General features: G+C 34.6%; 1 protein-coding gene across 5 annotated transcripts in view; it reads left to right on the plus strand.

The window, feature by feature from the left end:
- The window catches only part of LOC132697830 (carboxyl-terminal PDZ ligand of neuronal nitric oxide synthase protein), a 145,844-nt gene that overhangs the window by 83,731 nt on the left and 46,241 nt on the right, over positions 1–15,872 (plus strand). For 3 of the 5 annotated variants that reach the window (XM_060663507.1, XM_060663503.1, XM_060663505.1), the window contains exons 1-3: positions 6,901–7,069; positions 9,859–10,517; positions 14,977–15,148. In XM_060663507.1, the coding sequence (XP_060519490.1) occupies positions 9,894–10,517; positions 14,977–15,148 (796 nt within the window). In that variant the 5' untranslated portion in view covers positions 6,901–7,069; positions 9,859–9,893. Of the gene's footprint in view, positions 1–6,900; positions 7,070–9,778; positions 10,518–14,976; positions 15,149–15,872 lie in introns of those variants that run through there. The other 2 variants (XM_060663504.1, XM_060663506.1) reach the window with 2 other exon arrangements.

Genomic DNA, 15,872 nt, shown 5'->3' on the forward strand with positions numbered 1-15,872 from the left:
ATATTATGACGATATTTTGTGCCCTGCGTTGTGTGAATGTCTATTTCTGTATTGTATTATTTTTACATTTGTTTTATGAGTTGCATTCAAAATTCTATATCTAAATTTACATTATTCCAAACACGATGTTATCCAACTTTTAGATCCTCAAATTCCTGCATACATGTGAGTAAATCGGCTATAATTAAATAATGTGTTTTACTCGGCAACACTTGCATCGAATTTAAGTTTACAACCTCTCAAATTCCCTACGCGCGTTAAAAAGAAGGAATTGTATATATTAATCTTAGTACTATAAGTTTAGGGTAGTTTGGATTTCTGTGCCGTGCACTAATCATTGGTGTAATTTTACTAGAAGTGTTAATTTCAATAGGTTTGTAGTCTAGGGTTATATTCGGTATTTGTCCAGTCCTGTTTTTCTATTTAAATAATATGAAGTTTTATTATAATGAGTTTTATCTTATTAAACAATATCCAATCAGTTTACAGCTTCAGATTAGCATTTTTAATGATATCGATATCCTAGCCATTACCAAAATTATACACGAGAACTATGTCGTCAGCAAATAAAGATTATTTTGAGACCAAACCAGCGTGTTTCAAATTCAGCAACTAGAGAGGGTAAAATAATTGCCCAAGAACCGAGAATTGTAGCAATTCAAAATTATAACCTTCCATACGATTGATGTTTATACACTTAAGTATTTTCGTCGCCAGCAAGCAACCTATATTTTTTTAAAGTGGTCCATAAAAATTTATATTATGTTGATGCGATAAACTCAACAAAAATCCTTATAAAGCACCCACCTTAAATAAGTTTAAATTATTCTGGCATTAAATTGTCATTCATGTCCCTTTAGTCCTTCATAGAGTATTCATTAGGGGCAATATATCAGGCAACATTGTAAGCTGGTAAACTTGACAATAAAATCTATTCAGTAGTAATTTTCCTAACAAGTCCCGAAAGTGTCATTTTACTAGATGACTAGGCAAGCGAGTCGACAAATTATTAAATTTTTATCATAAATCTTTATTAACAATTTTTAATATTTTCTTACAATCTGAAATTATTGTTGAGTAGGAAATGTAAACTTTATTTTTGAATATTATTGTTGAACATATAACTAATTAGCATTATTATTTTTAAATAAGGTATTTCAAAATTAATTGTTGATGCGAAACTGCTTAAATTATAATGAGTTTGTGACACAATGTATTTGAATCAAATATTGTTCTAAATAGAATCCTCAATCCTCCAGTAACTTTGGATAAACTGCAACTACCAATCCACACTAAATTCACAAATCCAATAAAATATGGGTTCGTTCAATTTCAAATTACAAAATATCGATACCGAAAAATTGGAGCACCTTTAATAATCCAAAAGTGAATAGTCTAAATATTCCCTTAAATACAAAGTGTATTTGAAATTTTTTGATTGTTATAAATTTTGAGAAATGCGTATACTGTCTTTACATGTTTGAGAAACTTTTTAAGTAACTCGTTTGTTGCGCACTCGATCTGCTCTTGTCTCAAATACCGTTTATTTATTTATTTAAACTTATAAAGTTAAACTTAAAGTTACAAGAATTTTCAAGTTTATTACTCTACACATTTCCGAAACAGCCTATACACACTTAATGGCCCTGTAACTAATTTTTTTATAACTTTACATGCTCGAAATAAGGAATCGTCGACGATTTGCAAAATATTTAGCCCACATTTTTCTTGCCGCAGAAAAAAATCATAATTCACCGCTTAAGGATTTGGCCGACGATCCCCACATTTTTTTTCCATTTATTTTCGTATTTATTCCCGAAATAATTTTCGAAAACAAACTTTGCGGAATTCATTTCTTGGTTTATTTTCGAACGCCAAAATGTATCTGACCGCGTCGAAAGGTGTGTCAATAAATTTTGCGGCGAAGCAAAGGCCCATCACGGAAAATATTGGCGATATATGATAACGGTTCGGCTTGCCTGTCAATTTGTTCCGGACAAAACGGCGAAATAAAAGCCGATTTATGGGTGTAGAATAGATGCTGTAAAAGTTGGCCCATATTTTTGTATTAGATGATGTCTGTGCTGCAACCCACGTATGTTTCTGGACGTTTGATTAACCATTTATTATTCTAAAAATAAACGCTTGTCCGTCATGTTTAAAACTCCGCACGATGAATACGCAAGCGAACTTGCGAAAATTGTTGATTTATATTTTTGTCAAAAAAAAAACCATTAGTTAAAAAAATAGGACATTTAAAAATCTGATGTATGCAGAGGACCAACGCAAACATTGACCCAAATAATTACTGATAGATGTTTACGTTGGCACTTTAAAGAGATAATTAGAATTTGAAATACATACTATTATAATATTAGGATTGTAAGGCTTTTTGTGGTTATGCCTGACCAAATACTGTACTGCTTTTTTTAGGTGTGATGTGTCAAATACTGCAATAATAACTAATATTTCGAAACTTGCAATTTTTTGTAACTAGGCCTTATACAAGGTCACTCCTTTTTTTAATGCTAAATGCGATAAAATTATAAAATTGTCTTCTTCTTCTAGTAATAACCACATAGTCGCTTTTGATAAAAAATATGTCTAGCAAGAGATTTCAAAAATGCCTTTACATACAAGGGATTCTATTTAAAGTAAGAAATTTGCCTGTTTCTGAAAATAAAAACACCCTATATGTATAGCATTAAATTATTTTATTATTATTTATTTGTCTTTCAAGATATTTTTGATATTTTTTACAGGCTCTGAGGTAATATAAATATTAAAAAGGTATACCCTGTTTTTAAATTATCGCGGGAGAGACAGGAAACCGGTCAAGTGTAACCTGTCAACAGTTCAGACAGACCAGTAAAAGTTCTTAATGGAGACTGAACTAATCAAAAATATGTTTCTATGAAAGGTTCATTTTTTTATTTTAAAAATGAAGTGCCCACCATAAGATAACACAAATGGTCTCGACCGGGATGTTCATTCTCGCTGATTACTAGAAAACTTTTATGAACCATTCTACAAGATATGGATTTTTCCTGGGAAAAGCGTTATCATATAGCACTTTTACTAGAAAGCGATGAAATTGAATAAAAATGAAAAGGCACCAGAAGAAAATCTTTTTCTTGATGGGAAATTGGTTCTTCACTGTTATGTAGTACCAAAAATGTGGCAATACCAAAATATAACCAGTACTCGCCAAACTTTCTTAGATGGCCTCTCTAGTTGTACTAAGGTGCCTTCAGAAAAAGGAAAGGGACTAATAATCGTCCATATTGGATGCAAAGACGAATTTTTATTACGACCACTACGACAGGGACATAAATCCGGCTATTTTTGAAGACTATTTTTATCAAATGATACAATATCTTCTGGCCACCACTATGGTGATGTGGATGTTCCGTGTTTAGACAATATTGAGAATAATAGAATTCAGAGGGCCAAAAAATCGTGCTTGAGGTAAATATGAAAGTGTCCCACAAACTGAAGGAGGCCAAATGGTTAATAACGGAGAATAGAAGGAAATTACAATTACTCTTTTCAATAATATTTTATTGACTGCTCCTTACCTTTTTATTAAAATTAAATTTATGAACAAATAACAATTAAATATGCAGTAGAAGATATATCAAAAAACATAGTATAAGTGTCCTGTGCATTGCGAACTAAATTCTATACAACTTATATGCGTACAACTTTGTAGCAAGCTACACTGTATTTTGTCCTAACAGAATTCTTTTAATAATAATGAATGTGGGTTAAGTGTTCGTTAGGTCATTCTGAATGCCTAATGAGAGTAACTTTACAAGAATTTATTTATTATTATTTATTTTATCACAAAACAATTCAAATCATCAACATTTCAAACGTCGAATCTATCCTAAACAAAGTGCCATCTTAAGCAGCTAAAAATTCAAAATTTTAAATGTGCTATTAAAACTTGTCTATTAGAATCCGTGAAACAACGCTTTATCCTCCACGACTCAAAAAATCCTCTTTTCTACAGACTCCTAAGATTCCCAAAACAGGATTACCTCTTCGACCTATTATCAGCAGTATTGGTTCTCCAACCTATTCTCTAGCAAATTATCTGGTTTTTATATTAAAACTCTTAACAGGGAAAACTTATAGTTTCGTAGTTAATTTCCCTTCGTTGAACAATTAAAATCCATTACATTAGATCTAAACTATATTCTGGTTAGTTTCTAAGTCCCTATTACTGAAACTCTCAATATTATTTGACATATATTCAAATCCCAGAATTTGCAATCAAACATGCTTGTCTGGAACAAATTTTTCTTGAAATGCTTAAATTTATGAACAAATATCAGCAACAGCTATGAATTCTCCCTTATCACAAGTCATCGCCAATATATTAGGAAGAAGGCTACCGTACCGATACGTTCTATCTATTACCAACTCTGCGTTGACGATATTTGGCCTTATGGTCAAGAACCTTCCGCGATTTTCTTAACAATTTAAACTATAGACACTCTGACATACGTTTTATCATTGAATTAATAAACAACGATAATATCCCATTTTTAGATATTTTTATTAATAGAAAATCAGACGTAACATTGGCTTATCAAGTTTACCGAAAACCTACACACACTTCATCATAACCTCCTAACGAAAATAAGCCCGAGAGCAACCCCACACTGGCTGCTGTGGTCCTTCTTTACGGTCAAAACACCACTGACCACATATCATAATTCTTAAGAAATACAAGGTTTAGAGCAAAAATTTCTTAACACCTTCGATCGGTCGAAGACAAAATTCACACCAGGAGTTTACAGCATTCCATGAATATGCGGTAAAGAATGCATTGGAGAAACTGGAGGAAAAATATCACCTAGGCTAAAACATGCAAGAGCCTTAGGGCCACGACAAATAAATTCATTAACAGTTGCTGAACAAAATCACGAAACCGGACATCCAATCTTATTCGACCAAAAAATTTCTGCATTTAATCAATTCTTCAACCAAAGAAAAAGCTGAGAATCCATAAACGTTCCTATTACTAATATACCCTTCATTAATAAAAATTAAATATGTTCTGTTCTAGTTGGTACTGCTTTACACTTCCCAAGTATTTTCGTCGCCAGCAAGCAATTTCATGGCTTACCAGTAACGTTATGGTTATACTTTTCCCAAGCAAAACCTATATTTTTTAAAGTGGTCCATAAAAATTTATATTATGCTGATGCGATAAACTAAACAAAAATTCCGTAAATAAGTTTAAATTATTCTGACATTAAATTGTCATTCAGTATATTATGCAAGGTTGTAAGCGGATAAACTTGACAACAAAACATATTTATTTAATATCAGGTTTACAATAGGGATCACAATAGCAGTTCGCCTAACAAATCGCGAAAGTGCCATTTTACTAGATGAGTAGGCAATCGAGTCGACAAACTGCACAGGTCTATAGTGGGGGTCGTTTTTCCAAACAAACGCCATATTTTGGTCTATCACTTAATTTTATTTATAGCTCTCTATGTCTTAAAAATGTTATTTTATTAATATATATATACCTATGACCTGAATAAGTTTGTTCCATGTTAGGCACGACTTTTAACTGAATTGATTTTTATGAAATTAAATTGATTTGGGAACATTCGATACTATTATATTTCTCTGCAAAGCAACAGAGTTGGCGCAGAAGCGTCAATACAGCGTTGTAACCTGCTTATGCTTCGTTTGGTTTTGTTGGTCGTAGTGAACAATCCAAATAACTTTTGTTATATCTGTGGTAGTTATATCGTAGTAAAGCAAAGGCAAACTATAACTTCTTTTGTGAAAAATGTATTTTGGCTACCAAGACAAGTCCATATTTGTTCCGTTTGCGTTGAAGCATTAAGAAATTGGCAAAAGGTAGGAAGATAGCTTTGGTATGACTATGGTATATCGCAACCCTAGGAATCACAGTGATTATTCTTTTTTTTTTCGTGTAATTTATAAGTAACAGAAAAAATGAGAAACATATTGTATGAAATGTACCGATACCCACCGCCCAAAAGAACTAGAAACCGTCTTATAGGCAGAATCAGAGGACTCAGATTTCAAACCAGATTTCAGAGAGCCCAAAGTGTTTAATCAGAGCAAATTAATGATTTAATTAGAGACCTACATTTAATCAATTCTACAGCCAAAGAAAAATGTGAGAATCTATAGAAGAAAAAACATCTTAACCGCAGCCCAAATCATTAACTTTCACCAATCCCCTTCAAATAATATCTAAGAAGATACAGAGTAGAATGCCAACCACTACCATTTAAACCTTGAAGAAGTCAACAGGATGATTGGTGAAACGTCAGCAAGTTCGATTTATTAACAACCGGCGCAGGAGACGTCCAGAAGATTTGTAAATAGCATTAAATAAACAAAGAGTTCGGTCAAGTTACCCACTTTTGCGGTTTCTCATAGTTCTCCAATTATCCAAAAAGATACAGCCAAGAAGCAGTAAATCAATGAAAAGGACCTGAAGACCCAAGATGTGTGCAACTACCACTCTTGAGGGTCTAGTTGAACTTTACGGAGGAAGTTATCTCACCAGCGAAAATTCTATTTCTTATAAAAACATTATTTTTCAGTTTCTCAGGGCTCAGTCAATATATATTGTTGCAGCGAACATCTTGTAAAATGAAATGAAATTTTCAAAAAAGGCAACGGCCATTCCGAGTAGTCAACTTACGCGAATAAAATGCGCATAAAACAAAGACTAGACCTTGCATCGAGAAAAAAGAAACGAGCCGTAATGCATTAATGGCTCATTATTTTCAAGCAGATTTCGACTTCGTAAACGTTCGGTCGGTGCGTACTATAAATAAAATCACAAAGTTTGGCGATAGGTGAGGCAGATTATTCCGGCACTCGGCTCGCGAGGAACAAAACGTCTAGAGTCTCAACGCTACTGTCGCGCGAACTCTCGCGGTTATTTCCCATCGCGTACTACGAAAAATAGTCACCATGTGTCGTTTCCTTGTGTTAGTGGAAGTCGTAGTGGCTACGTGGTGTTCATCGAGACACACAACCTTACTTGTGTAATACGAGGGTACAGATCCGGCTTATTTTCAACGTGTCAATTGCAAGCAAAATGCCATTCTCTCCTCCAACTTATCTCTCTTGTGGAGGTGCTGCAATTTCTTCTCCCTGATCGTTGTCTACTCTTAAAAGCTCGCTTGCCAACAGACGCAATTCAAATTTAACAATGCTTATTATAAATGATGTTCACAATTATGACGTCGGTTCTATTTATTTCTGCCGTCGCGGTCGATTAAAAAATGACCGGGTTTTCGGTAAACCGAAACTTCGGAAAGAGTGATAAATCGCAAGGTGCACGCTCATTAAAATTTTGGCAGAAATTTCCAATATTTTATTAAACACGAGTCACGGGATCTCGGTCCAAGTTTCTAGGGTATTTCCATACCGACCAAATCTTATCAAGGTCGCTTTATTTTATATTATAATCCCCTACGACATTTTCTATTTTATATTTACGATACTGAGGATTCATTAAACAAAAAACTTCATAAGACACCTTCCTACTTGGAAAACCACCAATACCATCGATAGTGGCTATTGTTAATAGTGAATTATTGCATGACAGAAAAAGATGTAGTGGTTATCAATCTCACCGTTTAGACGATAGTGAAGGAACATATTTTTCCTTTATCAAAACCAGATTGGATAAACGTAAAAAAGAAGCTATAGTTCGTTTCTTAATGCGAGGGAGTAATAAAATTTTGCATAACGGGGATCATTAAATAGGGTGGAAAACTTGATTTTATCATAAATTGCAATGGCAATTTCCGGTATTTCAGTTTTTAACACACCTCTAGTCGTTACTACATTAGGGTCACACTAATTTCGATACAATAGGAAGACGAGTTTCCTGCAACAGCGGCTTTACTACAGGTGGTTTATCGGCAGATAATTGTTATCATAATTATTCTAAGATCAAGTAAATGAAAAGATATATGGAAGTGAGAATAATATGAAAGTAGATAAATTGTAATAAATATTATGATATACAATGATAATGAAGACGTGGGTATTTTCTTGATTTCTTAGAGTGGTATCTGGCATAATCCAGAAGGATTAAGATTTGCCGCAAGTAGTCTTCAAAAACATCATGATCCGTTTTGATTGAAATGCTCGAAAAGATGTGTGATATTGTACCTTTTCCCGAGGGTGATTTTATTCATGTGTGCCATCTTTCGTACAATCGCTTCATCAGGTTGTGTTGCGATTTCTTGGCGAAGTTTATTAGCGCATACCTTATACTTAAGTTAGCCTCGTAACAAAAGTCGCATGTCCAGGAACACATTCCAATAAGAGAGGTACGCTATAGATAGTGATGGTACCTTCAGTGTAAAGTATACGTTGCGAGACCACACGCCATACAGAAACATTCCTCTAAAGTCCTGAATCATTTAAATAATTATGCACAAATTTCAAGCAATGTGCGATGATGACTCGAAGCCACACTTGCCTGATATCAAAATCCTACATTGAAAAGTACGCTATTATTGTTTCATTTAGATGTAATTAAATCAAAATTTTCTTGAAAATAAAACCGTTTTTACTTATTTCAAATACAGGGTGTTCTGAAATTAGTGGGCTAGACTCTACCAGTATATTCTACGACCAAAATAAGCCCTAATGATTTTTCATTAATATATCCGAAACATGTTGGTCAGGAGCGTATCATGGTTGACTTTTGGATTTTTTTCTTCTAAATGCGGAAAAGTTATGTTCTGTTACACTTGATTAATATCGCTAGGATGGACCGTTTCCGAGGAAAATGGATTTCAAAAATATACTGTGTAGCACGCCCATTATTTATAAATAAAAAATAAAGATTAATAAGATCGACATTTTGTTCTCAGTTTGACATTTGTGGTGTTTTTTTTTGTTCACATTGTCTCTGCTTGAAGATTTTCTTTCAGCAGCAGGACCAGCTCAATTATACAACAAATTGGATAGGTTTAGGTGTCCCAGTAAATTTCCTAGGTCAGTCACCTGACTTAAATCCACGAAATATTATCTGTGGATTAATATGGGTAATTCTATTTGTGCCACAAGAATTACTAAGGCGAGTTAATTTTGCTGAAAATCAAATTAGGTACAACCTTTTCGAGGTTCTTCGCTTTTTAAAACTTAATTATTCAATATGAATTTATTTTCCATAAAGGTAACCTGCTAATGAGCAATAAAATGAAAATTCACAAGTAACAGAAAACAAACTTATCAATCGGTTTCAATATCTATTTTTCAGTTTTTGATGAACAGATAAGATGAGTATGATAAACAGTGTATTCTTTACTCCATTTTCGAAATTTTAGAAAAAAAAAACTCTAAGAGCCAGCCCATAAATAATTGTTTGTAGTTTATGTTGCCTGTACCCTTAAAAGATGCGCCCCTAATGAAAATTTGACATTAATAATTACTAAGACGCTGAAATTTGAATACTTTCTTCTCAACCTCTTTTGGAAATATTAATATAAAAAAAATCATGCATTCCTTTAAGGGCATGTGGCTCCGTTAGGGGGTGTTTCTCCACATGTCTTTATGTAGAAAAGTAGGGCTTATTTGGGACGTAGAATATGCTGTTATAGTTTCGCCAACGAATTTCGGGACAATCTGCATATGGATTTTTAAAAATTCTTACCACCCATTGCAGAGGCCCCATTGCAGCTTCAAGATTTTTAGAAACTAAGTCAATCATGTAATGTAATGTAAGTTTGCCTGAAATTGTCAGGTTGGCAGTTTCGATTTTTCACCGCGATTTCCTCGAAATTGGCCTCCGTGCGCTGCAATTGACATATTGATAAAATTCAGTTCACTCAAACGGGAAACGCGGCCATGCGTAAGAGATGGCTCTGGCGGTGAGCGAGAAGAAACCAAAGCTGACTAGCGTGAGACATTCCAGCCTTGACCTGCCCGACTTGGAATCAAGCAAGAAGCGCGATGTGCTAACCAGAGCCAGAAATAAACTCTTGACACTGGGTGACGCGCTCAAACACAAACAGCAGCAAAACAAACCGCTGTCCAAATCGATGACGCAGTGCACTCTCGACTATTTTTTCAAACACAATTCCGGCAAAGAGAAAAGTGATACCTACCATAGCATCACCAGCCGTGCTTTGCAAAAGCAACTGTCGTTGACGTCGTACCCTATCGCGATCAAAATCTCATCGTTCGATGACGATGGCGACGACGTGTTCGCCGGTGAACCGTTGAGCAGGTCTCGACCTGCTACGGTGTGCGTCGATAAACCGAGTGAAAGAATCAACACGGAAGCTCTAGCGCTCGAGCGGCCTCGGAAAAAGTTGTCGTTTCGCGATCCGGAAGTGGACTTTTGTAAAGTGAATAACAACTCTGAATGCCGTACGTTGTCTAAGAAGGCTTGTACACGCATCAGGACCGACAATGATAAGGGATTGGTCGTTACGAATGGCGTTCATAGGGTGCCTAGCTTCGAAGACACTGAGTTGGACGTAAGTCGCTAAGTCGCTCATACCCGAACCACCTTTAAACTTTATTTATTCTTTTGGACACCATACTGGATTTATAATAGTCTATTACATGATACCCGAAAAGTCACAAAAATTAGAAATATTAGAATAATGTCTTTATAGATGGCATGCTTTGACTTTTTTAATCTGCTATTAATATGCTATTGGTAAAGTTTGGTCTAACAAACTAATTTCAAAAGCAGATGTTACAAACGGATCCTATCGTCAACTTAAAAAGATCCCGCGGCATCTACGGAACGCAACCTTAAATGTGCTGTAAAAGCTCCTTCTCTATTAGAATCCGTTAAAAAAAGACATTACCCTTTGCGACTCTAAATATCCAGGTCTTTAGGGACTCCCCAAAGTTCGCAAACCGATTGTTAAAGCTATTAGTTCTCCAACCTATTCCCTAGCAAAATATCTAGCTTGTATATTAAAATCCTTTATAGGGAAAACTGATAGTTTACTTCATTTAACAATTACAAATTACATTTGATTCTAACTAGCCAAAACTAAATTCGTATTCCTGAAACTCAATTTAATCTGATATATATGTCGGCACCCTTAGCTTTAAGTGGTCGATATTTTCCCATATTTCGTTTTGAGTGTTAGGAAATGTTTATTTTTGACTCGTATTATTTAAGCTTCTAGACTAAACAGTTACAATTCTGTCATGGCTATTTTGTAGTTGATCTAGCGAGTCGCGGATTCATAATCAATTAAGCGATCATTCATTTCTTTTAAGCACTGTGTTGTGTGCATTCTTTTATTATGTCCGAGAAATCCAACCCCATGTCGCCTCGGTCGCCATCAGCACCCTCACCCCGAGTTTTTATTTCTATTTTTACAATTTTTATTTATTTTACGATATCCGCCATATATTAAAATAAAATTAGAATCAAATCTCCTCATCTTGAATATATTTTTATTGTAGCGGTCAAATTTATGAACAAATATCAGGAACAGCTTTGGGTTCTCCATTATCACCAGTTATCGCACGATTTAGACATCGATTACACTTTTCTTATTTGGATTCGTGATTAAGAAAAGGAAGAAAGATTTTCTTAACCATTTAAGCTCTCTATACCCTAACATACGTGTTACCATTGAATTAGAATTAACAATAATATCCCACTCCTAGATATTCTCATTAATCGAAAATCACATCTAGCATTGGGTCATTCAGTTCACAGAAAACTACGCACAAAGACGCTTGTCCAAAAACCTCGCAACATCGTCGATCGACGAAAAGTATGAACTGGACTAAACGAACATAAAACCGGACATCAAATTTTTTGACCAAACTAAAATCCTTGCATGCAATCAATTCTTTTGCTCAAGCCAAATCTGAGGATCCATAGAAATCTCTAAGCAAACAAACAATCTTAACTGTGATCCAGGTCTTTACTTTCACCAATTTAGGAATCAGTCATCGGACACAATGTTTATGTCCCTCCTTTAGCTCCGCCCCTCAAACAGGTACAATTTGATTAATGACACTTTAGAAAAGATTTTTTTTAATGTTAAATTCTTAAAACAACATTTTCGCAAAAAGTATGTTATTAAAGATTTTCTTATCTTAGAGACGGTCATAAGTTTCTCAATGTCCATTACCTAGGTATTACAGGTTCAAAGTCATGCATATAAATATACTTTGCAACCCGAATGTCTGTTTAATAACATGTAGCCGATTGAGCACATCAAACTCCTGTAGTATAAATAATAATAATATACTTTGGTCGACATTGCAATACGTAGATACCAGAGTACCAGTAACCTACAAAAGACGATCTTAAACAAATATGGTAGGTTGCTAAAGTGAATATCATTCCGGTAAGCATCGCAATGCAGCCAGGGTCCCATCTCGAGATGCAGATATCTGTAGTGCTTGCAACATAAGGGTCCTTAAGCAGTCACAAGCACAAGCTTAATAGCAATTCTTCCTGATGTTGTTGCTACTCACCTAGAAGAAACACCCGTTCTAACGACATGAATTAAATAATAATAAAAATAGTTAAAGAAGAATAGAAGAATAGAAAGACATGTTCTCAGTAACACTAACTAGTTTTACTTTGCTTATTCGCAAGAGCACATGCTTGCCGACTTTCTCCGGGAATATATAACGGTTGCAATTGTTTATCATGTAAGTATGGCTCTCAGAATGCCTCAAATTTTTATCAAATTGTACACAACAAGGAAAGTACCCGGAATGCTTCCCAGTGGGATACCAACGACCGCTTCGTTGTTTCATTTTTGCTCTATAGAGACATAGTTTGAATTTTTGGAACTAACGTAGTAACATAATACATCAGTAAAATAAAAATAAAAGAGGCTACCGTTCGTAAAAAACGCCATACGGGATTGTAGACTTTGAAAGAAGTGAAGCCCAACGAAAGATTCATCCTTGGATTTTTTCGAAATTTTCAAATAAACGTGTAAAGAAAACGCCATTCCCAACTTGAAACTCCGATTTATTTCAAAAATAAGGCCCATAAATTTTAATAAAAACGAATTAAGTTTCAAAATAAACGGGACCGTTCAAACGGAATCATTTGCCGGAACATCTGGACGATCTAACCTGGAATAACTACATCGGAGCTCTGGAAAATAACGATGTGTCTGTTAGCGGGTAAACAATTCGGTAGGATGTAATTAAATTTTTAAAAATCGCGTTTAAATAAATCTAATTTAAAAGTAAGAAACAACAGTTATTTTTATAACCAGAGCGCAAAATGCTATTTAGTTGAGATCACTTAAGTATTTCCACCCAAGGGTAAAACGCCTAAACGTAAAAATATGTATATCACTTCAAATTTTTCTATAATAAGTAATATGCTTAATTCGACATAAACAATAGTATGCAACTTGCGCAAAATCATTTTTCTAACCAAGTAATTTGTGGAAATAGCTTGGCACTTAATAGAAAAACAAATATAATACATATTATACATAATTCTAACTACGGAGTTGGGCAGATAAGATATTAATTATTCTAAGATCAAGTAAATAAAACTTATATAAGAAGTAAGAATAATATGAAAATAGATAAACTGTAATATATGAACAGATAAACTGTAGTGGTTGGAGTCTAGAGAAATAATAATGGACTCCACAGTGTTTTCTAGCATTCTTTCGTCATCAATCACATGTTCCGCACGCTCACTCTATTTTTCGAAATCCACTGTTTCAAGAGGGTTTTAACGTCCTTCATTTTAAAAATGGTGTTTTGCCTTGCTATGATCCCAAGACATGGATATTTTTTAGGATTTTCTTGAGTGATGGCTGGTATTTATCGATGACTACAACAGACCCAGTTCGCTTTGATTGAAATGCGACTAAGCCATCACCGACAAATCTATTTATTACACATATCAATTTTTTAACTTTTTCCGAGAACGCTTTTCATTCCATTGGTCCATCCATCCATGAAAGGTTGCCCCGCACTTTTTGAATTTTTGTCCTGTCATGTTTTACCATTTGTATCCTTCATTTCCCAAGTTTCGGCCAGATAATATTCCTGTTTTCTCTTTCGAAACTGTCTAACTCCTCGAAATTTCATCGTCGCTAGCAGATAATTTAGTCATTTTTAAAGCGATTTTCTGTCTGTTTTTTTATAACAAAAATGTATTTCCTTTCTTTCAAAGTTTTCCACAACTTCTTACCCAGGGGTGGAATGATATCATCCTATGTGGTAGGTATTTCTTTCTTTAAGTAAATTTCAGTACAATGCCTGGAAATAGTATTTCTTTCATCCTAATTTATTACTTTCCATTTTCACTATTTTTCAGCAATACATTCGGAGACATTAGCCATTTTCACGAAGTTTGTAATCAACTATCGGAAAGTAACTATAATTGTAATTTTAAAGAATAAGGAACAGGTAGGTCAACTACTTGCTACTCTCGGGATCCTTGACAATCAACATAGTTGCATGGTTATATGGTTTTAAAAAAAATATATATTGTGTTTTGTGATCATTGATGATGGTTGTAATATTTACTTTCACATTACTGTCCCGTTGACCAGTAGAAGAAGTCTACCGGATATAATGTCTCTTTCTAAATTGCCGCTATAATGTTCCCTCTATTTCATCAAATATTTAATTAACTGTCGATTTATTGATCCCCGATTAGCCGAAGCGTTTATGCTCTTTAAAAGGAAACCCCACTTCTACGCAAAATTGTCCACTCTGTAGAGCACTAAGAAATAAAAATGCGATAGGTAAGACCATAGACTTTTTATCAACACTGCAAAATGCACAAAGTACAATACAAAATCTTCTTGGTAATCTGCAAATATTAAATTTATGCTATTCGTTGTTGTTTCATAGGTGGATTAAATTAAGAATAAGTAGTGTATAAAATGTTATTTAAATTGTTATGTAATTTTGATTTTGTGAACAGAGCTAGGGTTAAAAGTGACGTAAATTGTTGTTTTGCAGAGCCAGGCGATGCGTGTCGTCCGAACTATAGGCCAGGCGTTCGAAGTGTGCCATAAACTATCGATAACTGCTCCGGAACAAGACAATTTCGACCAGGACGAGCAGGAAACGCTCACACAGGATTTGCTCAGCGATAGGTTTAGCGACGTAGCTAGCGAAAAGCACAAAAAAGGTAATTTTTAATTTTAATAAATACGCGCCTTTTTATTGGGCATATCACAACTGCCATGGGCTACTGTAATACTATTTACACATCTTCTGGTTTCCTTCTACATCGGTTGTTGATAAATCGAGCCTCGGAGACAATGTTCATGATCCTCCATTAGCCCTGCCCCTGGCCAACATTTTATAAGCAGGTACAGAGTAAAATGCGAGCCAGTTTCAGTCAAGCTCTGAAGAAGCCAATAGGATGATTGGTGAAATGTCAGCGAGTTCGACTTTTCAATCCAGAAGATTAGTAAATACACTGGGGAGCAAAAAATTTAGATCACTCAAGAAATTTCCAACAATTTAAAAAAAAAATACCGAATCGTCGGTCTAGTAACCAGTGAATTATTTGCTTATTTGTTATCTGTCAGTTATTGTCAGCGTAGGTGCCACTTTTTATGAAATAATGTAAGTTCCGCCTAATAAAAAAATAGTACGTTGGGTACTTTCCAGTTTATTGTTCATTTATCTCCAGAAAACTTATGATTGTTTCTTGTATTTTAGATCTGAGGTGTATTTAACTGGTCATAATGCCTTTAGATCTTATTGTTGTGGCTATAATTGCAGCATTAATACAAGATGTGCTGTATAAAATATCTACCGACGCTACGATTAAACTGGCTTGATCACTAGAAGACCAGGATTCGATCGAAGAAGTATCACCAACCAAAGGGTTGATCGATTTTTGT

The sequence above is a fragment of the Cylas formicarius genome, unplaced genomic scaffold, assembly GCF_029955315.1.
Source record: "Cylas formicarius isolate icCylForm1 unplaced genomic scaffold, icCylForm1.1 PGA_scaffold_2__14_contigs__length_35257938, whole genome shotgun sequence".
NCBI classification, from domain to species: domain Eukaryota; kingdom Metazoa; phylum Arthropoda; class Insecta; order Coleoptera; family Brentidae; genus Cylas; species Cylas formicarius.